This window comes from Danio aesculapii, chromosome 10 (assembly GCF_903798145.1).
Source record: "Danio aesculapii chromosome 10, fDanAes4.1, whole genome shotgun sequence".
Lineage (NCBI taxonomy): Eukaryota > Metazoa > Chordata > Actinopteri > Cypriniformes > Danionidae > Danio > Danio aesculapii.
Window position 1 is genome coordinate 45,424,744 of NC_079444.1, and position 26,763 is coordinate 45,451,506.

A 26,763-nucleotide genomic window follows, 5' to 3' on the forward strand; every position below is an offset into this window, starting at 1 on the left:
GTTATTGTGGGTCAGTCTCTGCTCTGGAATGTTCTCCTCAGTTCAGCAGAATCACTGCATTGGAATGCTGCGCAACAACGTTGACTTAAAGGGGCAGTTCACACTAAAATCACCAGTCCCTCACCATTTACTTTACACGTTACACCATGAGTTTCTCTTCTGTATAAAAACAAAAGAAGATATTTTGAAGAATGCTGGAAACCTGTAACCACTGACATTTTTCTACTATAGAAGTCAATGGTTACCGGTTTCCAGCATTCTTCAAAATATCCTCTTTTGTGTTCAACAGATGAAAGCAACTCATAAATGTTTATAAACACTCGAGGGAGAGTAAATAGTGAGTAAATGTAATTTTTTTAATGAACTGTCCCTTTAAAAGTCCGGAAATGGAGCCGGACTGGAGCTGTGCGTGCTCCCGCTGCCAACGTCACCCTGAAAACCAACATGATATCAGCAGGTCACAGACGCTGAGGGTTTCCTCTGTCCTCCAGCACTGTTTCTGTGCTCATTAAAGGGACAGTTCAACCAAACAGTACATTTCCCTCATCATTTACTCACTGTTTACTTGTTCCACACCTCAGTTTCTTCTGTTGAACACTAAAGAAGAAAGTCATGCCATTCATTCATTTTCTTTTCGGCTTAGTCCCTTTATTAATCAGGGGTCGCCACAGTGGAATGAACCGCCAACTTATCCAGCATAGGTTTTACATCGGATGCCCTTCCAGCTGCAACACATCACTGGGAAACACCCGTACAAACTCATTCGCCTACCCCTATACCACGTGTTTAGACTGTAGGGGAAACTGGAGCACTCGGAGGAAACCACGCCAACACGGGGAGAACATGCAAACTCCATACAGAAACACCAACTGACCCAGCCGAGGCTCGAACCAGCGACCTGAGTGCTGTGAGGCGACCGTGCCACCCACTGCGCCACCGTGCAGCCACTATAATAGTTTTTCTACTTTAAATGTTTTTGGAAGATTTCTTCTTCTTCAGACTGAAAGTGAAAGTGATATGATCGTATTTGTTTGTCATATTTCTGTGATGCTTTAAAGTACAGTTCACTCAAAAATAATGATGCGAAAATAATCATCTTTCACTCTTCACGTGCTCCAAACCTTTGAGTTTCTTTCATCTGCTGAAGACACAAAAGAAGATATTTTGAAGAATGTTGAAAACCTGTATCTTTTGACTTCCATTGTATTTGATTTTTTTCTGCTATAGAAGTCAATGGTTACTGGTTTCTAACATTCTTTAAAATATCTTCTTTTGTGTTCAACAGAAGAAAGAAACTGATAAAGTTTTAAAACAAGTAAAATATGTCAGTACAGTTTGCTTAAACGCCTTCAGTGATGCGATGGGTCGAATATTAGCAGGTAAAATAACCCAATAATGATATTCGTGTCATATTATTGTGCTACTTAAAGGGCCAGTTCACCTAAAAATAAACATTCTGTCATTCACTCACTCTTCACTTGCTCCAAACCTTTATGAGTTTCTTCATCTGTTGAACACTAAAGAAGATATTTTGAAGAATGCTGAAAACCGGTAACCATTGACTTCTATAGTATTTATTTTTCCTCCTATAGAAGTCAATGGTTACTTCTTTAATGTTCAACAGAGGAAAAGAAACTCATAAAGGTTTAAAACACTTGACGCAGAGTAAATAGTGAGTGAGTTTTTATTTTGAGGTGAACTGACGCTTTAACGCTTGTGGACACTGAGCTGATTATTGTGAATGGTTACTCCTGATGTTTGACTATTATAGTATTTTTACTATGAAAGTCTATGGCTACCAGCTTTCAGCATTCTTCAAAATATCTTCTTTCGTGTTCAACAGATGAAAGAAACTCATAAATGTTTCAAGCAAGTAAAATTTGACAGTCAAGTTTGCTTAAACACCTTCAATGATGTGATGGGTTGAATATTAGCAGGTAAAATAACCCAACAGTGAAATTGGTTTGTCATATTATTGTGCAGCTTAAAGGGCCAGTTCACCCAAAAATAAACATTCTGTCATTATTCAGTCACTCTCCTACTTGCTCCAAACCTTTATGAGTTTCTTCATCTGTGGAACACTAAAGAAGATATTTTGAAGAATGCTGAAAACCGGTAACCATTGACCTCCATAGTATTTGTTTTTCCTCCTATGGAAGTCAATGGTTACCGGTGTCTTTAAATGATCTACTTTAGTGTTCAACAGATAAACCCACTTAAGGCACTGCAAAAATGTTTTTCTCAGTTTTTTTGTCTTGTTTCTAGTCTAAATATCTACAAACTCTTGCACACCGTCCTGCTTTCTGAAATAATGAGTCCAAATAAAGAGAGTTTCTCCTTAAAACAAGTAAAATAATCATATGTCAAAAGGGAAAGCTAGGTTATTCCTCTTCCCCCGTTGGCAGATTATTTTTATTCATTTATTTTCCATCAGCGTAGTCCCTTTATTCATCAGGGGTCACCACAGCGGAATGAACCACCAACTATTCCAGCATATGTTTTACACAGCGGATGCATTGTTGCAGTGTGAGAGTAAACGGTGAGCTTCAGTGGGTGAACTGTCTCTTTAAATGTGTAGAGATTAGCGGGTCAGACTGAAGCGCGCGCAGGAGAATGCAGTGTGTGTGTGTGTGTGTGTGTGACATTGTTAAATGACTGCAGTAGATGGAGGAGGAGGAGGAGGAGGCGGCGGTGACATCGATAGCAGAGAAAGATGAAAAAGCCAAAAGAATCTGAGCAGCTGTTTCCACGGCAACCAGAGCTGAGGAGCAGCAGTCTGACTCCATCCCACACACACACACACACAGAGAGAGAGACAGACTAAAGAATGCACACACACACACACATTGAAAGACTAAAGAACACACAAACACACACACATGGAGACACCGAGAGAGTCAAGAACACACACACAAACACACACTCATTGAGAGACTGAAGAACACACACACACACACACACACACACTCTCAGAGAGAGAAATGCAAGAACACACACACAAGCACACACTCATTGAGAGACTCAAGAACACACGCACACAGAGAATAACACACACACACACACACACTCAGAGAGAGACTCAAGAACACACACACACACACACACACACAGACTCACTCAAAGACTCAAGAACACACACACACACACACACAGACTCACTGAAAGACTCAAGAACACACACACACACACACATTGGTTTGTAATATGATTGTTCTGCTCAAGGGGCAGTTCACCCAAAACTGTACATTCTCTCCTACTTGCTCCAAACCTTTATGAGTTTCTTCATCTGTTGAACACTAAAGAAGATATTTTGAAGAATGCTGAAAAGCGGTAACCATTGACTTCTATAGTATTTATTTTCCTCCTATGGAAGTCAATGGTTACTTCTTTAATGTTCAACAGAGGAAAAGAAACTCATAAAGGTTTAAAACACTAGACACAGAGTAAATAGTGAGTGAGTTTTTATTTTGAGGTGAACTGACCCTTTAACGCTTGTGGACACTGAGCTGATTATTGTGAATGGTTACTCCTGATGTTTGACTATTATAGTATTTTTACTATGGTTACTGGCTTTCAGCATTCTTCAAAATATCTCCTTTAGTGTTCAACAGATGAATGAAGCTCAAAGGTTTGGAATCGTTTAAGGTTTGAGTAAACAGTGAGTATATTTTAATGTTTGCGTGAACTAACCCTTTAATAATGTCATATCGCTACCTAAACCCTAAAATAGCCCAGTGTTTCCTCATGAAAATGATCATAAATGATGTGTTTTTCTCCTCCGTTTGATCACGTCTCCTTTTCACCTGCTCAGCTGACCGTCTTTGTGTTTCATTGGTCTGCGCGCAGTGTGTGTGTGTGTGTGTGTGTGTGTGTGTGTGTGTGTGTGTGTGTGTGTGTGTGTGTTTCTCCTGCAGCTCTGGGTTTTGGCGTTCAGTCATGCTCATCAGGACTGCAGATCTATTGTTCTTTTCCTCAGCAGCTCCATGCAGTCCTCGCTCCCCCGCCTCCCCCCATTCTCTCTGCTGGATGATTCCCATGATGTGTTCTTGCCATTGGCGTGGGCCGTACCATTCCTCCACAGGGGTGAGAACAGTTCAACTCATTCACTCCATGGCTTTGTGTTTGAGTTTGATGCTTCTAAAGCGTGACATAAAGGGAAAGTTCACGCAAAAATGACAATTTACTCACTGTTTATTCACACACATCCTCTGTTGGAGATATTTTGAAGAACGCTGGAAAGCGGTAACCATTGACTTGCATAGTAGGACAAACAAATATAATGTGAGTCAATGGTTACCGGTTTTATGCATTCTTCTTCTTCTTTTTTTTTGTGTTCAGCAGAGGAAAGATACTCATAATTGTTCATAAACACTTCAGATAGAGTAAATGTGATTAAGGTTTTATTTTTTAGGGAAACTGGCCCTTTAATTATTATTAAAGGGCCAGTTCACTTCAAAAGTTAAATTTACTCACTATAAAATCTCTTTCTATTAAAGAAAGTTAGTTTTTGTCTTGTTTTTAGTTCAAATAACCTAAAGATGCTGAAATCAAGAAGCGTTTTCTAGAGAATTAAATAATATTGTCGTGTTTGAGTCTAAATGAAGTGAGTTTTTCTGTAAAACTGCCAGTAGAGTAAGTAAAATGTAAGAAAAATAATCTTCTTCCCACTTTATTTTACTTATTTTATGAAGTTATTATTTTGTTAGCTTCTTTCTTCTGTTAAACACAAAAGAAGATATTTTGAAAAATGTTGGAAACCTGTAACCATTGACTTCTATAATAGAGCATAAAACAAATACTACAGTCAATGGTTACAGGTTTCCAGCATTTTTCAAAATATCTCCTTTAGTGTTCAACAGAAGAAAGAAACATAACTATTTTAGTGAGCGAGTGAATGATTTGCGTGAACTGTCCCTTTAAATATGGCTGAAGTGTGAATCTGACACCCCTGTGCTTCACACACATGGTACAGTCCGTCTCCTCAGTGTAGTAAAGGGTCTGTATTATTGACTGAGTGTCTTAAGGGCAGAGTCCAGATCTGAACAGCACAGGAATAACAAGTATATCACTGCATGAACAAGAAAAGCGCTTCATAAACACACAGAAGCAGATCATTGGCAGTGATTTTTTTTAAGAAAATATGGATTTATTTATGTAGTTTGAGGTTTGAGAAAATATAAGGGAGTCACTGACCTTCAGCAGTTCTTTCACTTAGAATAAAACATTTTACTGAACTGTATTTTAAAGACACAGTTCACCCAAAAAACTATGTTTAACTACAATCATTTACTCGCTTTAAACCTTTAGGAGTTTCTGTCTCCTGGTAAATAGCAAAAGAAGATATTTTGAAGAATGCTTGAAATCTGTAACCATTGACTTTCATAGTATCTGTTTTTCCTACTATAGAAGTCAATGGTTACAGGTTTTCAGCATTCTTCAAAATATCTTCTTTTGTGATCAACAGATGACAGAGCTTTAAAAGGTGTAACCACTTGAGGGAGAGAAAATAGTGTGTACATTTTAATTTTGGGTGAACTATCCCTTTAAATATGTCCTGTGGTGTGACAGAGCAAAAATGAATTGTTTCCATAGTATTTGTGCTTTTCTACTATGGAAGTCAATGGTTACTGGTTTTTAGTTTTATTCAACATAACTTGTTTTATTTTTCATTTTTTTAAACATAAAATATTTTTGGTAAACCATTTTTCGGTAACCATTGACTACTATAGTAGGGAAAAAAATAATTCAATGGATGTCAATGGTTACTGGTTTCCAACATACTTCAGAATATCTTCTTTAGTGTTAAACTGAATAAAGAAACTCATAAAGGTTTGAAACCACTTGAAGTTTGAACCACTTAAATTATAATTTGGGGTGAACTGTCCCTTTAAATATGTCTACGGTGTGACATAGCAAACATGAAGACAAATGGAACACAAATAACATGAGAGCAGATTATCTTTAAGTTTGGACACTTATCTTCATATAGTGCAGTATATTTAAAGGGCCAGTTCACCACAAAATTTGTTTAGTCACTGTTCACGCTCTGTCAAACCTTTATGAGTTTTGTTCATCTGTTGAACATACAAAAAAAGATGTTTTGAAGAATGCTGAAAACCTGTAACCATTGACTTCCATAGTATTTGTTTTTCCCTACAATGGAAGTCAATGGTTACTACTTAGTTTTCTTCAACATATCTCAAAATTGTTTTGAGTAAAAATCAGTAACCACTGATTAACATTTTCAGAAAAAAACAAATTCTATGGAAGTCAATGGTTACCAGCTTCCAACATTCTTCAAAATATTTTCTTATGTGTTTAACTGATTAAAAAGATCATAAAGGTTTGAAACAACTTGAAGTTTGAACCACTTAAATTGTAATTTTGGGGGTGAACTATCCCGGTGTGACATAGCAAAAATGAAGAAACATAAATAACAAATAACATGAGAGCAGTTTATCTGCATGTTTGGACACTTATCTTCATATAGTGCAGTATATTTAAAGGCCAGTTCACCCAAAAATGACAATTTACTCAGTGTTTACTGTCCCTCAAACATTAATGAGTTTCTTTCACAAGACACAAAAACGATATTTTGAAGAATGCTGAAAACCGGTAACCATTGACTTCCATAGTATTTGCTTTTCCTGCTATGGAAGCCAATGGTTACTGGTTTTTAGTTTTCTTCAACATATTTTTTTAAAATACTTTTAAACACAAAAGAAGATTTTCTTGAAAGATCTGTAACCATTGCCTACTATAGTAGGACAAACTAATTCTATAGAAGTCAATGGTTACCGACATTCTTCAAAATATCTTCTTTTGTGATCAACTGAATAAAGAAACTCAGAAAGGTTTAAAACCACTTGAAGTTTGAATTGCTTAAATAACAGTTTTGAAGGTGAGCTATCGCTGTAAATATGTCCTATGGTGTGACGAAGCAAAATGTAAAACTAATAAATTGAACTGGTTTATCTTCGTGTGGCCATTTATCTTCATATAGCGCAATAAATTTAAAGGGATAGTTCACCCAAAAATTTAATTTACTCACTGTTTACTCTACTTTAAACCTTTAGGAGTTTCTTTCATCTGTTGAACACTAAAGAAGATATTTTGAAGAATGCTGAAAACCTGTAACCATTGACTTCCATAGTATTCATGTTTTTACTATAGACGTCAATGGTTACCGGTATTTAGTTTTCTTGTTTCTTCCAAATATATCTTGTTTTTTTATTCTGTTAAACACAGAAGAAGATTAGTATCCATTGACTAGTATATTAGGAAAAACTAATCCCATGGAAGTCAATGGTTACCGATTTCCAACATTCTTCAAAATATCTTCTTTCGTGTTTAACTGAATAAAGAAACATTTCTGCCGTGAATAATCTGAATGTTTGTGATGTTTGTGAAAGTGCAGATCATGAGAGTATAATGAAGGATCAGCATCTGTCTCCTCATGACCTGCAGCTGAATCAGGCTTTAACCTGACACCAAACGCTGCGTTGCCAGATTGCAGTACATCTGTTTCACAGCAAACACACACACACACACACACACCACTGCTGTTGCTGCTGGATATTTAGACAATCAGGAGATCATTGAGGAAATCAGATGTGTTTGAGGGATTTCTGTCCAGATATAAACTCTCAGCGGCTCATTCATGATTTAAAGACTGACTGGAGACCTGCTGGAGTCAACAACAGGTCTCTGAACACACACACACACACACACACACACACACACACATATACCCACATGCACACATACACACGCGTATACATATACATACACACATATATACAGTATACACGCGCTCACTCACACACAGACTCAAAATTCTGGGTTGTTTTAATGTCATTTTGGGCCAAATAGAGAAAAACACAATTTTTTATCAATGAAATTGAAATTATGGTTTTTAACCCAATGGTTGGGTTGTCCATATTTGACCCAACTTTGAGTTAAAACAACCCAGCATTTATTTAATGTTACACTGAGTGTTCAGAGTCACATGATCCTTCAGCAATCCTTATATGCTAATATAATACATGAATATATGCTATAATGTGTTAATATGTGTACATACACTCACATTACCCAATATTGGGTCAAGTACAGACAAACTCAATGTTGGGTTCATTTTTGCGATTACACTTAAACAATGTTGGGAATTTGAATGATCATTTTTAACCCAATGGTTGGGTTTGACCATATTTAACCCAAAAATGAATTAAAACAACCCAGCATTTATTTAGAGTGTTCAGAGTCACGTGATCCTTCAGAAATCATTACATGCTTATATACATTATAATCTATATATACTGTAACAATATAACTAAATATTGGGTTAAACACAGACAAACTCAATGTTGGGTTATTTACATTTAAACAGCATCAATGCTGGGAATACACTTTAAATACAATTTAATTGATAGCTTTTAACCCAATTGTTGGGTTTGTCTGTATTTGACCCAACATTGAGTTATATATATATAATGTATTAATATTATGCAACTAATAATGTGTGTGTATATTCAATATTTACCCAATATTGTAAGTATGTAATGTGTGTATGTATATAGTGCATTTCTGGCCATACACCCAAAGCTCTCCACAATCATGAGGGGGGTCTCTCTACACCACCTGGATGATGCTCCGGCAGCCACAGGACAACAGCGCCAGTGCTGCACCACACACCAGCTATAGGTGGAGTGGAGAGACGGTGATAGAGCCAATCAGTGGATGGGGATGATTGGGAGGCCATGATGGGGCTGATGGAGGGAGTTTGGCCAGGACAGCAGGGTTATACCCCTACTCTTTACCAGAAGTGCCATGAGATTATTAATAAGCACAGAGAGTCAGGAGCTCGCTTTAACGGCTCATCTGAAAGAAACAGTGTCCCCTTCACTATACTGGGGCATTAGGACCCACACAGACCACAGGTTGAGCGCCCCCTGCTGGCCTCACTAACACCACTTCCAACAGCAGCCTAGTTTACCCATGTGGTCTCCCATCAGACACTGCTCAGCTTCAGTGAGTAACCACTCTTGGGCTGCAGGGTGATATGGCTGTGGGTCAAATACCCTAACCCTAACTCAAATGCTGTTTTTTTGTTTTTAATTAAATGACACTTTTTAACCCAACATTGGATTGTAACAGCCCAGCATTTTAGAGTGTATTATACTGTATTATCCACTCATTTTAATGCATATATGATCATTAGTAATGCTGGGCTCGGTTGTGCTGCCTCATATTTCTGTGGAAACGGTGATATACTTTCAGGATTCAGAGATGAACTGAATCTTTGTTTGAAGCAGAACCTTCATAACATTATGAATGTCTTCCCTTTTCTCGTTTGATCAGTTTAACGCAGCATTAAAAGTGTTAATTAAAAGAATAATAATCTGGCTGACACCTCACCTCTGAACAGTGTTGTGTTTTACAGTCATCTAACTGCAAATTGACTCACTTTTTAATCATTAGTCAGAAAGAAAAACATGAAGAAAAACCCAGCAGGTGTGAAACTGCAGTGGCCTGTCAGTGGAGTAATAGCATTAACAGCGGCTGCCTGCCAAACGCTTCTGACTGAACATTTATATAGCACTGCCACTGGGCACCATTTTGGCTCAAAGGCCTTCAGTCCTCACTATAAATTCCTTGAATTCATGTAACAAATATGACCCTCTGGAGCCAAAATGGTGGACAAGCTCTTATCACGTTTACGGTTTAATCATCACAACACATTTTATTCTTATGATATTATGCTAACCGAATAAAACAAATGAACACCTTTTTTTTGAGAGTTTTTGTAGCTTATTTTCTACGGTTCGCCAGAGAGAGAGAGAGAGAGAGGGTTAAAAGTGTAAATATTTTTTTGGATTTGAGCTGCACGGTGGCGCAGTGGGTAGCACATTCGCCTCACAACAAGAAGGTTGCTGGTTCGAGTCTCGGCTGGGTCAGTTGGTGTTTCTGTGTGGAGTTTGCATGTTCTCCCTGTGTTGGTGTGGGTCTCCTCCAGGTGCTCCGGTTTCCCCCACAGTCCAAACACATGCGCTATAGGGGAATTGATCAACTAAATTGGCCGTAGTGGATGAGAGTGTGTGTGTGTGTATATGGATATTTCCCAGTGATGGGTTGCAGATGGAAGGGCATCCGCTGCGTAAAACATATGCTGGATACGTTGTCGGTTCATTCCGCTGTGGCGACCCCAGATGTATAAAGGGACTATGAATATATATGTCATAATTATACTGTTGCAATCAGAATTATTAACCCCACTTTAAAAGTTTTTCGTTTTTTAATATTTCCCAAATTCAGGAGTTTCTCTCAGTATTTCCTCTAATATTTGTTCTTCTGGAGAAAGTCTGATTTGTTTTATTTCAGCTACAATAAAAGCAGTTTTTAATAGTTTTAAAGCCATTTTAAGGTCAATATTATTAGCCCCCTTCAGCAATATTAGTGTTGGATTGTCTCCAGAACAAACCACTGTTATACAATGACTTGCCTAATTACCCTAACTTTACCCTAATTAACCCTTTACATGTCACTTTAGCTGTACAGAAGTGTCTTGTAAAAATATCTAGTAAAAAAAATCTAAAAATCTGAACTCCATACAGAAATGCCAACTGACCCAGCCGGGACTCGAACCAGCAACCTTCTTGCTGTGAGGCCACAGTGCTAACCACTGAGCCACTGTGTCACTCCCAACCTCATCACAATAATGTAAAAACAGTAACAATAATGTGAGTTTTAATCATTATTTATTCAATTGTATTTTATTACCGCCCCTGCCCTAACCCTCACCGTAATATAAAAATATTCATTATTGTTGTACAGCGTCACACAAATTGTGCTGTATTGATGTGAGTATCCACAGCTGTATCCCTTCTAGACCCTCACAGTAGTGTAAAAACAATAATTATATACAGTATTATTTTATATTATTTATTAAATTACCCATTAAATTGTATTTTATTAAAGCGTACCACTACCCAAACCCTCACAGTAATGTAAAAATATGAATTATTGTTGTCATAAAAATTATGCAATATTGATGCGAGTATCCACAGCTGTCTCCCTTCTAGACCCTCACTCACAGAAATGATTCATGGCAGAGTTAGTTTTTATGCATTTATATCTATTTAACTTTATTTAAAAACTAATATTTTTAAAATCTATACATTAAAAGTAAATATACTCTAAAAGATTTAATCAATTATACAGTTTATTTAATGCAATTGGTTAATAAATACTAACATTGTTTGAATAATAAGAGTTATAAAACAAACAAGATTCTGTTATTTAAAGTTTATGTGATTGGTTTTCATCAAAGTTATGAAAAAAAATCAATTTGGAAACAGGAAATGACATCACTTTCGCTGGACACAAGCCCTCGGGATATTGTGGGAATCCGTCACACACATGTTGGTAAGTAATCCGAAACATCCTTTGTTGTATGGCTCCTGTTCTAATTATTTTTTTATTTAGCATGGAGTGTATATAATATTAATCCATTTATGGTAAGTTTTATGTAGTTTGTGATTTTTTTTAAACGGTTTTATCGTACATTGGTTTACCGGAGAATACAGATGCCTGTTAGAATCATAACTTCAGTAAGCTTAGCCAAACAACTTTAAAATGCATCAATTAATCAAATTAACCCCGAAAAGAACTTAAATTACACTTTCAGTTTTTATCGTACAGATAAAAGCAATACATCAATCCAATCTGTTAAGTGTCTACTTTTTTTGGGTACACTTACAATAACAACAAAAGTGTGTGCTTTTGCAAAATAAGGAAAGTAAACAGTGTACGCATTCTTTCTGTCTCTTCGTGAACCGTTTTAGCGTCACTAAAATGATCTGAAACTCCGCGAAAAATAAACACACAGACATGAGACATATATCTGCAGAAAGCTTGACGTGTCTACTTTTAAATGCAGCGAGTGCATGTTGAAAACAAATATTGTTTGATAACGTAATCAGTGTGAAGCCAACACTATGTCCAGTTTCTCAGTCTGAGCTCATTATTTTTAATGCGATCCCGCCCACGAGGCGTTGTTATTACCATGTGAGACGCGTGCGACATGAACACTGGTCAGAAAAAACTGCGGAATCTCCACGAATACATGAGATAAACATGAGAGACATACCTGCATAAAGCTTGGAAGCTGCACTTTCCAACTCATTTTGAAAACAAATGTTGTCCCGCTTGGTTGTCCCTCTAACTCTCTCGGCAGAGCACGCAGCACGCCCACAAACAAACACAGCGCGCTGGCTTGAAAGATCATTAAATTTTCGTTCTCAGGAATAAGTTGGGATTATGACCTATTGAACCTCACGAGACCACCGTGATCTGATGCTGCTTTATTCAGAACGTGACGCATGTTACACGTGTTATTTATTGAAGTTTGGAAAGAGTTAACTAAGACTGCGATTATTTTGGGCAAAATATATATAAAAGTTCTTAATATTTCAGATCAAAACTCAGGTGTGTTTTAATCAGCTTTGATCCTATCCGAATCACCCTTTCTTCTGCATTAACCAATTTATGCTGGTGCAAGGTGGTGAAAGAAATTAAATTACAATTCAACAGAGTCATAGATGTCTATTTATTAAAATGTTTTTCTTCTCAGCCGAGCTGGACATCCTGAGGTTACAGTCAACTCTTTGAAGAATAAACGAAGAGGCCAGGAGAAGCCTGCTGCTAACGTGAAAAAGCCCAGGAAGGCAGAAGTTAATTTCTGTCCAAGCATGCCCAGTGGTGAAAAAAGAGAGAGTATGGAGGCAAAAAGAGTGGCTTTACTGACAGAAGTAAAAAAGAAGAAAAAATATGAGGCTGAGATCAAGAAAATGATGCAGCATACTTTTTCAAGGAGGCAGGAGGTTCTTCAGGAGCCAGCAATTGCAGAGTTTGTAGACAGATGGCCGGCACTTTTTGACATCTGTGAGGTAAGTGTGAAGTGTAGTAATTTGTTCTATCAATGTTTACAAACATTTAAAATCAGTATCCTATGTGTTGTCTTTTACAGATCAACTTTGAATTTATGCGACTGACAACTGTACCTCTGACCTCCAAATTCCTTGGAGAACTGGACTGTCACTCTGGCAAACTGATAGAGATTTTTAATGCCAAAGGTGGTGCTGCAGGAAGAAAGATCAGCGCCATAATGGCCCAGATGAATAATGTACGTGTTTGTCTAATCTGATAAATATATGGTTTGTGTCATCTGTGAAGCTTGCGAAGCTCATATGTCAGTTTTTTTCTCTGACTTCTGACGTTTGTGAGCTTTACTGAGGTACCTAGCAAAAACAAAATTTTACCAAGATTTTTTTACCTAATTTGTAGTATAAAATATCTTAAAACACTTCCATAAAAATTTATTAATTTATATAAAACAATATCAGTGTTATCGAAACTTGCTTTTAGCATTTTATACTGTAAAGCCTTGTATATAGAATAATAAAATTAAACAACAATTAAAATTAACTGAAATCAATGGGAGTTTACTTGCTTGATAGAAAGATCATCTTATTTTAAGGAGCCTGAAAATGAGTTTCCATAACAAATAAACTTTATAAGATTGTTAGTTTTTGCAGTGTAAAACAAGGTGATTGGTGTGGTCAAGAAGAGAAATGTCTTTAAATCTGTTGGCTTTTAACAGAATGAAGATGTCAATGTGAGGCGAGATTGTGTGATGAGCTGTCTGAGCATCTATCTCAATGAAGACCTGGACACACTTGTTAAAGAATATGTGGTATGTATCAGAATAGTGTGCCAGTAATTTTTCCATCTAGATAATATGGATTGTTCATGAGAATGGAATGGACATGAGGACACATTGACCACCAGTATTTCAACATTGAGTCCATTGGGTTGTTTTGAATAAAAAAAAATCATGCAAGGTAAATGGTGGTAGAGCTGTCACTCTGAGGGAATTAAATCCGCTTGGTCCAGAGGAACCTGAAGATGAAGTTGTCCGGGTTCTGGCACCCACATGCCCCTTCTCCGCCAGAAACAACAATCCTCGCCAAAACAACAAGGTGATGACACAGACATTTCCTAGTGCTCATGAAACTGAAATGATTTTACTGCATTGATATGATTTTGGAAATGTTTATTAAGAAGTGCCTTGTATCACCAGGATGCATGTTCTGGACTGTCTGCTTACGAACTCAAGCGCCTTGAGAACATCGCGCAAAAGGAAGCCTTTTTGTCGTCTCTGAAGATATGGCAAGTATGTGGACATTTTAGTAAAGGACTAATCAGCTGTTTTCCATTTCATTTGCCCTCTCCCTACCTCAGTCTCCACCCTACTCTCCTCTTAGTCTCTTTTTCTCTCCCTCCTGCTCTTTCACTGTTGTCCCCCACTGTACGGTCCTTCTCCTTTCTTTCTTTTGTATTTAATTGTTATCTTACAGGTGTAACATAGATTTTAAAAATATGTAAAATTAGATTTTGGTGGATTCTTGTATTTTTCTTTAAAATATAGTTTACAAAATATTGTAATTTCTGTCTTCATCCATTAGCACACCTTTTAGTATAATTATGGTTGCTGTCTATACAGAAAAACAAGGAGATAATTATTCTTCTTTGTCTCGCCCGCTCTCTCTCTCTCTCTCTCTCTGTCAAAAGGTAGTGGAGGATCTGAGGCAGTCAGTGAAGCCAAAGCCCAATGCCAAAAGGTAAATAAAGCAGTACAATTAAAAGCATGGATCTTTTTACTGTTGGGGCTAATGGATGTGGAGTAAACTCTATCGTTTTATGTAATGATAGGAGCTTTATAGCAGTAAGTGACGTCATGGTGCACCTGCGGTTTATTAGAGTAATTTCATTGGAAGAAACCGCTTCATCAGGATGGAACTCTTAAAGGGATAGTTCACCCAAAAATGAAAAGTTTGTCATCAATTACTCACCTTCGTGTTGTTCCAAACCCGTATCACCTCCATTCATCTTTGGAACACAAATTTAGATATTTTGGATTTAATCCGAGAGCTTTCTGATCCTCCCATAGACATCACTGAAAATGCACATTTAAAGTCCACAAACATAAAGTCTTTATTTTTATAATTTTTTCAGCCAAAAAGTATTCTTGTTGCTTTATCATGTTCAAATTGAGTGACCCATGTCACATGGACTACATTAACTATGTTTTTAGTAGGTTTGTGTAATTTGAATGTGCACTTTCAGTGGTGTCTATGGGAGGATCAGATCCAAAATATCTTGATTTGTGTTCTGAAGATAAACAGAGCTGATATGGATTTGGAACAACACGAGGGTGAGTAAAAATTTTATTTTTGGGTGAACTATCCCTTTAAGTTTCAGGCTTGATGGACATACTACACTCATCCTGACTTGATTGTCAGATTATAAATTGTGACATTGGCAGAAAGGTGCACAGCATTCATGAGAAGGGTCTCCATTTTTAGTTAACTTTTTTTAACTGCATTTTTTTGTGGCAGGTTAACGGCTTCATTGGAAGAAAAATCTCTGCAGTCTCCCCGGAAATCCCTCCGTTCTAAAACAGAAAACCTCACCCCAAGTGAAGGGTTGACCCATAATCAAGTGAGAACAAGACTAATACTTGGATAATTTTCAGATATTATATAGTTGTTGTTACATTAATAGGAAATTGCACAACTGGAGATAAAAATGCATTGTGTTGTTGTTAACTTATTATCCACAGCCTTGTGACTTTTATTTTTCCAGGCTTTTAGGGGGTGATCAGGTCTTAAGGTCATTATCCTGAACTTGCATCCATTCCGTTCTCATGAATGCATATATGCTGTGTGCTTTAATGAAAAGATGTATGTATGTGTACGTGCATGCGTGTGTGTGTAATATTATAAGTGTGTGTTTATACATTCCAGGACATTGAATCCAGAGAGGCAGAGGAAGACATGGCAGGAAAGACCATGGGCATCTACAAAGTACAATCAGAGGATCATGGTCAAGGTGATGGACGCTTCACTGATGTCCGTGTTGTGCTGGAAGGTGTGGAGGTTCTCCACAACCTGCAGAGTGTCACTCATGCATGCGTTATGTTATATGGCCTGATCTACGCGCTCAATTTGAACTACCCTAAAAGCCTGAAGTGTACATTTGAGGTGTACCAAAAAATCCTGATGGACCTGGACTCAACCAAGCTTTCCCCGAAAGTACAGACACTGGACTGAAAATGGATCTCGGAGTACAGTTTTATTTTTTATTTATTTATTTTTTAGGGTGTCCAAGCAGTCATGTGATGTTCGAGTGTGGCTGTGTAAGTGGGTTCATATGGATGGTTTCCTAAATGTTGGCTGATGTTAACTTGGCTCAATCCAGAGTTTTGTATCAGACAAATATAAATAAATCTGGAATTTTCCAGTTGGTCTATTTCAATGTGATGCATTGTTTAATTTGGTTTAGTATATAAGCATACATTAAACATGATTCAAATAAATGTTATTTATCTTTTTAGTTACCCCGATTTAGTTCTCTTAATTATTATGCAATTTATACAATAAACTTTGTGTATTTTAAATAAATACACTTTTTATTATTAATTTAGAATAATTACATTTTACATGAACTAATTACGTAAACCTGAGGATTATGCATTTAAAATAAATAGGTTTTATTATCCTTATGAAAATAAATAGCATAAAGATTATTTGGTAGATTTGTGTTAAAATTATGAAAAAAATATAAATGGGAATTTGTCATGTAATAAAATTACATAAATCTTAAATTTTGGATGAAATATTTCTGTGAGTGCTTACAGTATTGTAAAAATAGTAATTATACCAGTTATTATTCATAATATTTATAAGTTGCCCATTAAATTGTATTTTATTAAGGTCTGCCACTACCCAACCCCTCACCGTAATATAAAAATATTAATTATTGTTGTACAGTGTCACAAAAATTATGCTTTATTGATGCGAGTATCCACAGCTGTATCCCTTCTAGACCCTCACAGTAGTGTAAAAACAGAAGATATACAAAGTAGTACCCATTCATTCATTCATTCATTCATTCATTCAATCATTGTCTTTTCGGCTTAGTCTCTTTGTTCATCAGGGGTCGCCACAGCAGAATGAACCGCCAACTTATCCAGTAAATGTTTTACAGAGCGTATGCCCTTCTAGCTGCAGCCCATCTCTTGGAAACACCCATACACACTCATTCACCATTTGGACAACATAGCCTACCCGATTCACCTGTACCGCATGTGTTTGGACTGTGGGGTGAAACCGGAGCACCCGGAGGAAACCTACACCAACACGGGGAGAACATGCAAACTCCACACAGAAACACCAACTGACCCAGCCGGGACTCGAACCAGCGACTTTCTTACTGTGAGGCGACAGCACTACCTACTGCGCCATTATTTATTAATTTGCTCATTAAATGTTATTTTATTAATGTCTAACCCTACCACAACCCCTCACAGTACTATGAAAACAGTAATTATACAGAGTCTTGTTCATATTATTTATTAGATTACCCATTAAATTGTATTTTATCAACGCCTACCCCAACCCTAAATCCAACCCTCACAGTAATATTCATTACAAAGTAAAAATATTCATTATTGCTGTTTAGTATCTCAAAAATAATGCAATATTGATGCCAGCATAAACAGCTGTATCCCTTCTAGACCCTCCAGGTATAACGTAGACAGTAATTATACATACATAGTGTTATTCATATTATTTATAAGATTTCCCATTAAATTGTATTTTATTAATGCCTAACCCAAACATCACAGTAATGTAAAATATTAATTATTGTTGTACAGTCTCATGCTATATTGACGCCAGTATCCGCAGCTGTATCCCTTTAGACCCTCCCGGTAATGAAGAAGCAGTAATTATACATACAAAATATTATTCATATTATATATTAAATCACCCATTAAATTGTATTTTATTAATGTCTACCCCAACCCTCACATTAATGTAAAAATATTCATTATTGTTGTACAGTCTCACAAAAATTATGCAATATTAACGTGAGTATCCGCAACTGTATCTCATCTAGACTCTCCTCACAGTAATGTTAAAACGGTAATCATACAGAGTATTATTTATTCGATTACCCATTAAATTGTAGTTTATAAACGTCTACCCGTTCGGTAATGTAAAATATTCATTATTGTTGAACAGCGTCACAAAACTTGTGCTATATTGATGCAAGTCTCCGCAGCTGTATCTCTTCTAGACTTTACCATGTATGTCTATTGTTAATCGAGCGCAGCACAGTCGGCGCCCTCCCCCTTCTTCAATCCACCGATTGCTCGATCTCTCGGCGGTCTATTACTCAGGCCTCGCGTTCGGGAAGTCAGTCAGCTGGGGAGGGCGACGACAAAAAGAGAGAAAGAAAGAGAGAAAGAGCGAACGACAGAACGAAAGAAAGCGAGCAAGAAAGAGAAAAACGGCCCCTCTTTCTTCCGACAGAGCAGCTCCTCCATCCCATGATCTCATGAATAAATTATAGCGACTCATTGTGCAACAGAGGGAGGAATGCGGTGGAGCTGAGCAGCAGAACAACCGCGACTTTCGGGATTTACACAAAAACACCGCATTAAAACACGCTCATGCTGGACGATCGAGAGCCAAGGCCGATTATACCGATATATCCGGATACATTGACGGATTATATGATCCAATTCGAGCGGTTTTAACGTCTTCGCGCGGTTTCCGATTTCTGAGGTAACCGAAAAAAGACGCGCACGGCACGTTTTTATCAACCGTAACCCCGCGAGGATTGAAGCGGATCCCGATCGATCATTTTCTGATCCACATTTCGAGGGGATTTTCCTGCCGAGGAAGGCCGAAAACGGACTCCCATCCAGGCGGACACATCAACCTCGGGCAGCCGGAGTGGAAGGTGAGGTGCTCGGCGGAGCTGCGTGTGCCCGCCCGCTATAATCTCCGCTTCTCTTTATGTGTTTATTATACGTGATTTTGGTGTTTAACGTTACCAAACACACCATATGTTTGATTCCCGACATTTTTTGGGTGATTTAAATAGTCCTTTCTTGCCTTTCTTCGCTATTCGCTAAAGCCAAATCAATAATAATCTGTAATACACATATATTTTGTGTAGTAGAGTGTAGTATGGATGCACTACAGATGAATATTCTGCTGATTTAACGCGTAGTGAGCGTGTATTGTACATTTGAGAGCTTTTCAAATGACTGCATTGCTTAATACATGCTCATTTACACTGTGGTTGCTTTCTGAAATATGTGTGAATATCTCAGTTTGAGCTGCTCACTCTCAGTCTTTCTCAATGCTAGCATGATTTTAATCTAATGAGAGTGAGATGTATTGCATTAAACAACAGCTGCAGCAGCATAGATTTTATTCCATCAACTGTTTGTTAAAATCATTTCAGTCTTTCAGGGTATTTGTGAAGCTATCTGTTGTGAATGACATATTGCATTGGTAGTGGTAGTATCATCATCATCATCAGGGTGTTAGATATGTGATCTAATGCATGTTTTTCTTTCTTCATTGGGATCTGAGATGAAACCCAGTTGCTCCACATACACCGGCCAGCATGGGAGGGGGGTTTTGCCTTGCGCATCACAATACCTTTTGCATTAGCATCATGATAGAGCGCTCCACCCAGATGCTTTACATATTGGCAGCACCTACAGGCAGGTTGGTGGAGGCGTTGAGGCCGGTCACACACAGCAGGTGAGGTGGACAGATGGAGAAGGTGGTGCACAAACCTCACTCTCTCTGTGTGTGTGTGTGTTTTTGTGGGTCACAGACCAGGTAGCCGACAAATGCCCCTCTGCCCATCCCCAGGGGTCACAGGATGGCCACAGATTGCAGATTTTTGTGTTTTTGGGCCCTCATTTGCATGAGGTGTCTCATTCTCAAACAGCGCAGATGATAGATCACACAATTATGATAAGGACCTCCGCCATCTGGACTAACAGCATCAGGACTCTGACGTTGGTTGGGTTTTTATAGAAGTGATGACATCATTAGTTATCGTCATTACTAGGCCTGCACGGTATTGGAAAGAACTGCATGTTTTGTTTGTCTGCGATTTATACATTATACATGTACCTTTAGTCATTTAGCTGGCACCTTTGTTCAGAGTGACTTACAACTGAGTAACAATTCAATTGCAGTTTACAAGATGACTTGTATATTTAAAATGAGTTCATAATTTTAAATAGATTGGGATTATTTTAGTAGTGGAGTATCTCCATTTCAAAAACAAATGATGAGCATAGATGAATACTATTCAACAGCCAAACAAATAAGCTCTGTTTTGTGGTTTTCTATGCAATCTAAAAGTATTGAGGTACAGAAATTAAATAAACACTTAAAAAGATGATGTTTGCTGTTTGTTCAAACTACTTATATAAAATGAGCTGAAACTAGGGCTTGCCGATATGGCAAAAATGCCATCTTGATTAATTATTTTCCATACTGAACAATAACAATATATATTTCAATATCAGTAGTTAATGGATCCAGATTTAATAGAGTATCCCAACAATGACTGAAGCCACACAAATCAGAGGGTTTATTATATAGCATAACCTATTTTCGGTGGCTGATAATTTTTTTTGGCAGCCAAAAATATCTGTAATACCAACAGACTTCTAGATTCCCATTGTTGCACATTTCTGCTGAGTGATTGGCTTTTAGATCAATATAGAGTAAAAATCCAGAGCTTATCATTGTTATCATCATAAATTATTGGGATTTGATATAATATTGTTTATGGGCCCAGCTCTAGCTGAAACAACACAATTCTTGATTTTTTTTAGGCACAATTGAATTGTTTTGTGTTCAGTCCACTTAAATTTATAAAAACAAATAGATTAACTTCCATATAATATAGAAATGATGAGCATAGATGAATACTATTGAACAGCAAATCAAATGAGCTCTGTTTTGTGGTTTTCTATGCAATCTAAAAGTATTGAGGTACAGAAATTAAATAATAATACACTGAAAAGATGACGTTTGCTGTTTGTTCAAACTACTGATTTAAAATGAGCTTAAATTAGGACTGGGCGATATGGCAAAAATGCAATCTCGATTAATTATTTTCCATATTGAACAATAACATTATTGATATCAGTTGTTAATGCTTTCTGATTTATTGGAATATCCCAACAATGACTGAAGCCACACAAATCAGAGGGTTTATTAAATCGCATAACCTATTTTCGGTGGCCGATAACTTTTTTTGGCAGCCAAAAATATCTGTAATATCAACACACTTCTAGATTCCTATTGTTGCACATTTCTGCTGAGTGATTGGCTTTTAGATCAATATAGAGTAAAAAATCCAGAGCTTATTATTTTTATCATCATAAACTTTATCACAATTCGATATAATATTGTTAATCAGCCCAGCTCTAGCTGAAACAACACAATTCTTGATTTTTTTTATGCACAATTTGATTGTTTTATGTTCAATCCACTTAAATTTATAAAAACTAATAGGTTAACTTAATTTCATATACTATACAAATGATGAGCATAGATGAATACTATTGAACAACTGAACCCTATTTTCTGTGGAATCTAAAAGTATTGAGGTACAGAAATTAAATAATCATACAAACTACTTATTTAAAATGAGCAGAAACGACACAATTCTTGATTTTTGTTTTGGGACAACTTAATTGTTTTATGTTCAATCCACTTAAATTTGTAAAAACTAATTTATTAAGTCTCAACGCAAATCAATTGTTTTGAAGCCAGCATATTTTACAGTGTATGTATAATAACACTATATTGCAGTCTTCATTGCAGATAATACACATTTAAATACAGATTTTATAACTTAAACTAGCTTGAAATCTCAAACAGTCACAGGTTTTAATAATGCATTCAAATGAAAATCCTTCACTCTGTTAGTATTGAACTTTGCGATAACTTTACAAATCACATTCTGAACTATGATGGCTGGTTATTATAATCCAAACACGACATTTTTCACACGTTTGAGCATCGATGATAAAATCCTAAATTGTGCAGACCTAATCATCATAATTATTTAAAGCTGCCATGAAGTGCTTTGAAATATGCACAGTTTTATTTGATGTTTGTTGTAATCTCAATTGAAACACGAAGATAGGGTGGGGCATATACTAGCCCCTCCTCTTTTTAAAAAGCAGCCAATCGTGTTTGGTTATCACAGCTCTGTCAGTGAGAGTGGTTGAGCTCAAGCACATCAAATGAAAAGCCAATGTGAAGAAGGGGGCAGGGCATGCCAGACACTAGAGCGCATTTGATTGGTCAGAAGATTTGATGAGAAACCGAAGTTTATGGCGACGTCAAAAAAAAAACATTGGTCCATTTAGTCGGAACAAACTGCGAGATCTGGATGTTTATATCTGTTAAATGTGAATTTTGTTATTGTTTTGTAGCACAACAGATTATCGATATCCCTAAGGACTAACATACTGATACTAGCATCTATAAAACGCTATTTCTGGACCTTTAACTCGTGTGCTGTGTGTGTGTCGAGGAAATGTTTACTAAAAGCACTTGTGGTCGGGAGGGAGATGGTCAATAATTGATGGCAGTGTCAAGTCAAGCTCCGCCGCTGAAGATGAGTGTCGTGGCTTTGTGTTGCTGCTCTCCGGGGATTCAGGACTAAGCTTAATGTTATTAAATGTGCTCAGAGTATGAACAGAGCTTCGGCGGTGTTATTGGGTCATATTTGCTGACAAAAGCGTTCAGATTGAAACTGGATAAATAAAAGCAATAAAATGCAAACCACTAGACTGGTGTGAGTGATATGTATGAACCAACTGGTGTAGTGCAAAATAGAAATGAATAAACCTCTTAATGTATGTTCATGGAGAAATAAACGGTAGGCTACAAAATAATAGGGAAATAAATCATCATAATGAGTTTACTTTGGCTGTAATTGTATAATTTATATAAAATTATTATTATTATTATTATTATAAAAGTCTTGTAGCAATTGTAAACTTTTAATGTCACGATACTGGAATTTGATACCAATCGGTACTGAAATTTCAAAAACATTTGAGCTCGTTCTTCAACAGCGTTGATTTGCCATTGTGTTCACATGCTCAACAGAAATGACTGTGATTGGCCGTGAAGGTCATCAGTTCACCGAATTCACATTTTAAAGCGTCTTAAAGTCATGAAGATCAGTCGATTCATCGGCGGATCCCGCGTATGTCAGACCAGCTGAGCTTCACGGCTTTAAACCGCTCCAGTGTTCCTGTATCTGTGGTTAGACTCAGTAAACAGCGGTGAGTTCGGTGAACTGATGACCATCACGGCCAATCACAGTCATTTCTGTTGAGCATGTGAACACACTGGCAAATCAGCGCTGTTTAAGAACGCGCTCAAATGTTAGCGGGAAATGGACGTTTTGAAAATTTTGCTATTGATTGGTATTGGAACCCAGTATCGTGACAACAGTATAACCTAACCGTATATTGTGAAAATAAAACAGAATTCTTACTGTAAAATGATGCCGTAAATTTTTTTGTTTTTGCATTTTTAATTTTTTGATGAAATTTTACAATATTACTTTTTTTACTGTAAAAGTGAATGTAATTATTATAGAAATAATGATAATTCTTATTTTTTTAATTCATGTTGTTACTAATGCTAATGAGTAATACTATGCAACCTAAAATAATTCATATTTTGTAGTCATAATTGAAATGTGAAATAATTTTTAAATAATATATATTTTTGGTCTTTTTGCTGTTTATTAAGTGGATTGGACATTATTTTAGATAGGACACGAAGTGGGAGAGAGAGAGGGTAGGGAAGGGAAATGTCCTCGAGCTGGGATTCGAACTCAGGACGCCCTGATGTGCTACTGCACCATATGTCAGTGCGCTAACCACTAGGCTATTGCGCCGACGAAATGTGACATCATTTCACACTCATCCCAATGACATCGTTTTAACAAACAACAACAGTCCATTTCTCAATGTATGTGTTTTTAATTTATTGTAATGTGGTAAAGCTGAACAACTGAACTGTATTTGTATACTATATTGATTTTCTATTTATTATTAATATTATTATTGATATTATTTTATTATTATTTTTTTTTCATAAGTGGTGTGTTGCAGACCTCTTGGCCAGGTCACCCTTGTAAATGAGATCTTGATCTCAATAGGTTTTTTATCTGGTTAAATAAAGAAACATTTAAATGGTGCTATAATTTTATGTTTAATTATTCTTAAGCATAAAAAGGATAGTCTGAAGAATGTTGGGAAGAAGCAGCCATTGACATTTTATAGTTCGAGCAAAAATACTATGGAAGTCAAGGCGTTTTTTTCTGCATTCTTCAGTATATCTTCCTTTGTGTTCAACAGAAACTCAAACAGGTTTAGAACAAGTGAGTAAATGAAGACAGAAGTTTATTTTTGGCCCTTTTAAAGAATAAATTATAAAAAGTGCATCAACCCATTAATGCATTTCTCTTTTGCAAATATGAATATAAGCATCAGGATCATGTGGATCAACGTTTATCTTAAATCAAGCTCTGTTTATTAGTGTATACTGTTTAGTTTGAATGCACAAAAGTAATGTGTAATCAGCAATGCGTCTGGTGCACTTCTCATTTGATATGTACAGCAGACGTCTCTCTCTCAACTCTTCAATCAAATAATAGGTTTATTTCGACATTAAGCCATGTACACTGGTATTATTCATACATTTATAGCTCTTTCCCTACCAAATCTCCATCCACATGAACATGCACTGTTGTTAATATTATATAGAAGATTAAACTAACCAATATGTGTGCTGAACCTCTGTTCTTAAGCATTACATTTACAGAACAGTATCGAGATACGGTCTTAAGTATTATAAAAAGGTAATGAGAAACGGATGATCTTATTTTATTTATCCCAAAGCCCACTCGACACATTATACAATAACATACACACAATAATGTCTATTAGTTAAGTTAAGGATCTGGACCGTTAAGCTTGGCTTGAGAGAATCCTGCTTTCATCATCTTCATTCATTCTAATAACGATAGACTACTTTCCTCCGACAACTGCAGAGCACCCCATAACTGCATCTTTATAATTTCCTCCATAAATAAACCTGTATCAGAGCTAGAGAAAGGATTTGTTGGTGGTTGACACACTTTGAGCTTTCCTTAAGGTTTTTATTTGCGAGATGTGAACATTCCCTAACTTCGTTTCCTTTAAACACTGCCACGTTCACTTGTGTTTGCTTAAGATCATCAGTATTTGGAAAAGTCAGCGTTCGTGTAAACGGGGCTCTAGAGTTTGCACTTGATTGAAATGCAGCACAGTAGTATTTTCAGGAAGATAACGAGATGCCACTTGCATAATTAAGCACACGGTGTCATCGTAGCATGATGCATGCCGTTAGTATGCTGTGAAGTATGTGTCAGTCTATCTAAACAGACTCCGACACACGTTCCTGCCATATTTTAAACTCCGCTTGACAGACGTGACTCATATCAGTCTTCTCATCTGACTTTAATTGACTTGTTAATGATTACTAGCGCTCGTGCACGTGTCTCGGTAATAACGGTGAGCCACTTGCATTAGTATCACGCCGTATCGCAGGAGCTGTGCTTTAAAATCGAGTCATTGCACCCGGAAAGCTATCTCTTTATTTTTTAACCTTGGTTTGCGCAAACACTGTGCTTGACCTTGGCTCAGGGCGGGAGTGTGAAGACAGCAGTTTTGTAGGGATGTGTCAACAGAGGCCCTGCTGTACGAACAAAAGGATGAGCAGGTCATTTAATCCAGACCTCACACAATGATGAATAAAAGCCATTCCTTCACACACACATCTGTTCCTTTGGCTGTTTCAGTTGTAATTAGGGCTGCACAATGTTAAAATGTTAATCAGAATGATTAATAATGTTGATTATTCCTTCGGATATAGAGTTTTATTCACTTATTGAACTTCACAGTCACAAATCTAGAAAAAGACATGAGCAGAGCATGTTTAGAATGGAGAGGCCTCTCTGACAGGTTTATCTGACCTGTGGAAAACTAAATAAATGAATAAAATGACGTCTTTTACACGTCAGCTTGTAATAAAATAAAAAAGATCAACATATCTACAACATGCAATAGTCTGTCTCCTTGATGTTGGATCTTAAGGTTATTAATGGGGTTTGTGTTACCTTGAGACGTTTAGACTGAACAGAAGCGTAGTGTGCACAAGACTCGAACCTGATCAACATCACATTCTTTAAAACAACACGCTTACAATCTAGACACAGTGCAATCTGTAAACTCCGCCCATTAAATAACAGCTTGGTCTTTATTCTGTTAAAACGCGACAATGTTTATTTACCGATCTTGTGTAATTAAAAATATGATTAACATTGCGGCTGCACGATGTGTAGGGATGGGTGTCGTTAAGGTTCTAACGGTTTTACTTCTATCGATACCACTTATCGGTTCGGTACTTTAACAGTTCTTATATCGGTACTTTTTGTAGTGTTTTTTTTATGAAAGAAAAAAGTAATTGAACAGAATGAACAACACTTTGTTTTATTATTATGTTTTAATATAAAATCAAATGAAACTAATAATTGTAAAACAAATAAATAATGTTTCCCTGTAAAAGAATATACAATGGTTTGAAGGACAACGACTCTGTTTTTAACCCTTTTTCTGGATAAAAATCGTTACGTTCCTCCTCACTGGTGTTTACAATTGACATTTACCTATTCTGACATTTAATAATAAATATAATAAGACATTTACCTCTTTAACATCATAAAATAACCTCAAAAAGA

At 36.7% G+C, this 26,763-nt stretch overlaps 2 protein-coding genes across 4 annotated transcripts in view; both read left to right on the plus strand.

Moving 5' to 3' along the window:
- Window positions 1–11,270: 11,270 nt before the first annotated feature.
- Window positions 11,271–16,377, plus strand: LOC130236350 (uncharacterized). 2 transcript variants are annotated; one of them, XM_056467031.1, is made up of 9 exons: window positions 11,271–11,424; window positions 12,632–12,947; window positions 13,028–13,183; window positions 13,661–13,753; window positions 13,902–14,039; window positions 14,141–14,233; window positions 14,632–14,681; window positions 15,459–15,561; window positions 15,867–16,377. In XM_056467031.1, exons 2-9 carry the CDS (start codon window positions 12,750–12,752, stop codon window positions 16,170–16,172), a joined length of 1,137 nt encoding a protein of 378 aa, XP_056323006.1. In that variant the 5' UTR covers window positions 11,271–11,424; window positions 12,632–12,749; the 3' UTR covers window positions 16,173–16,377. The 2 variants fall into 2 exon arrangements, with proteins under 2 accessions (XP_056323006.1, XP_056323007.1); XM_056467032.1 differs by lacking the exon at window positions 11,271–11,424 and adding an exon at window positions 12,147–12,486.
- Window positions 16,378–18,320: 1,943 nt separating this feature from the next.
- zmiz2 (zinc finger, MIZ-type containing 2) overlaps window positions 18,321–26,763 on the plus strand; it is a 102,051-nt gene continuing 93,608 nt past the window's right edge. For both annotated transcript variants that reach the window (XM_056466423.1, XM_056466424.1), the window contains exon 1: window positions 18,321–18,870. The gene's annotated coding sequence lies outside the window, so the exon portion shown is untranslated. The remainder of the gene's footprint in view (window positions 18,871–26,763) is intronic.

Excerpts from the sequence above, each read along its gene's own strand:
- LOC130236350 (XM_056467031.1), top strand. The coding sequence starts at position 12,750 with ATGCCCAGTGGTGAAAAAAGAGAGAGTATGGAGGCAAAAAGAGTGGCT. Across the intron at positions 12,948-13,027 it reads CACTTTTTGACATCTGTGAG|ATCAACTTTGAATTTATGCG; the intron begins GTAAGTGTGAAG and ends TGTCTTTTACAG. Across the intron at positions 14,234-14,631 it reads CGTCTCTGAAGATATGGCAA|GTAGTGGAGGATCTGAGGCA; the intron begins GTATGTGGACAT and ends CTCTGTCAAAAG.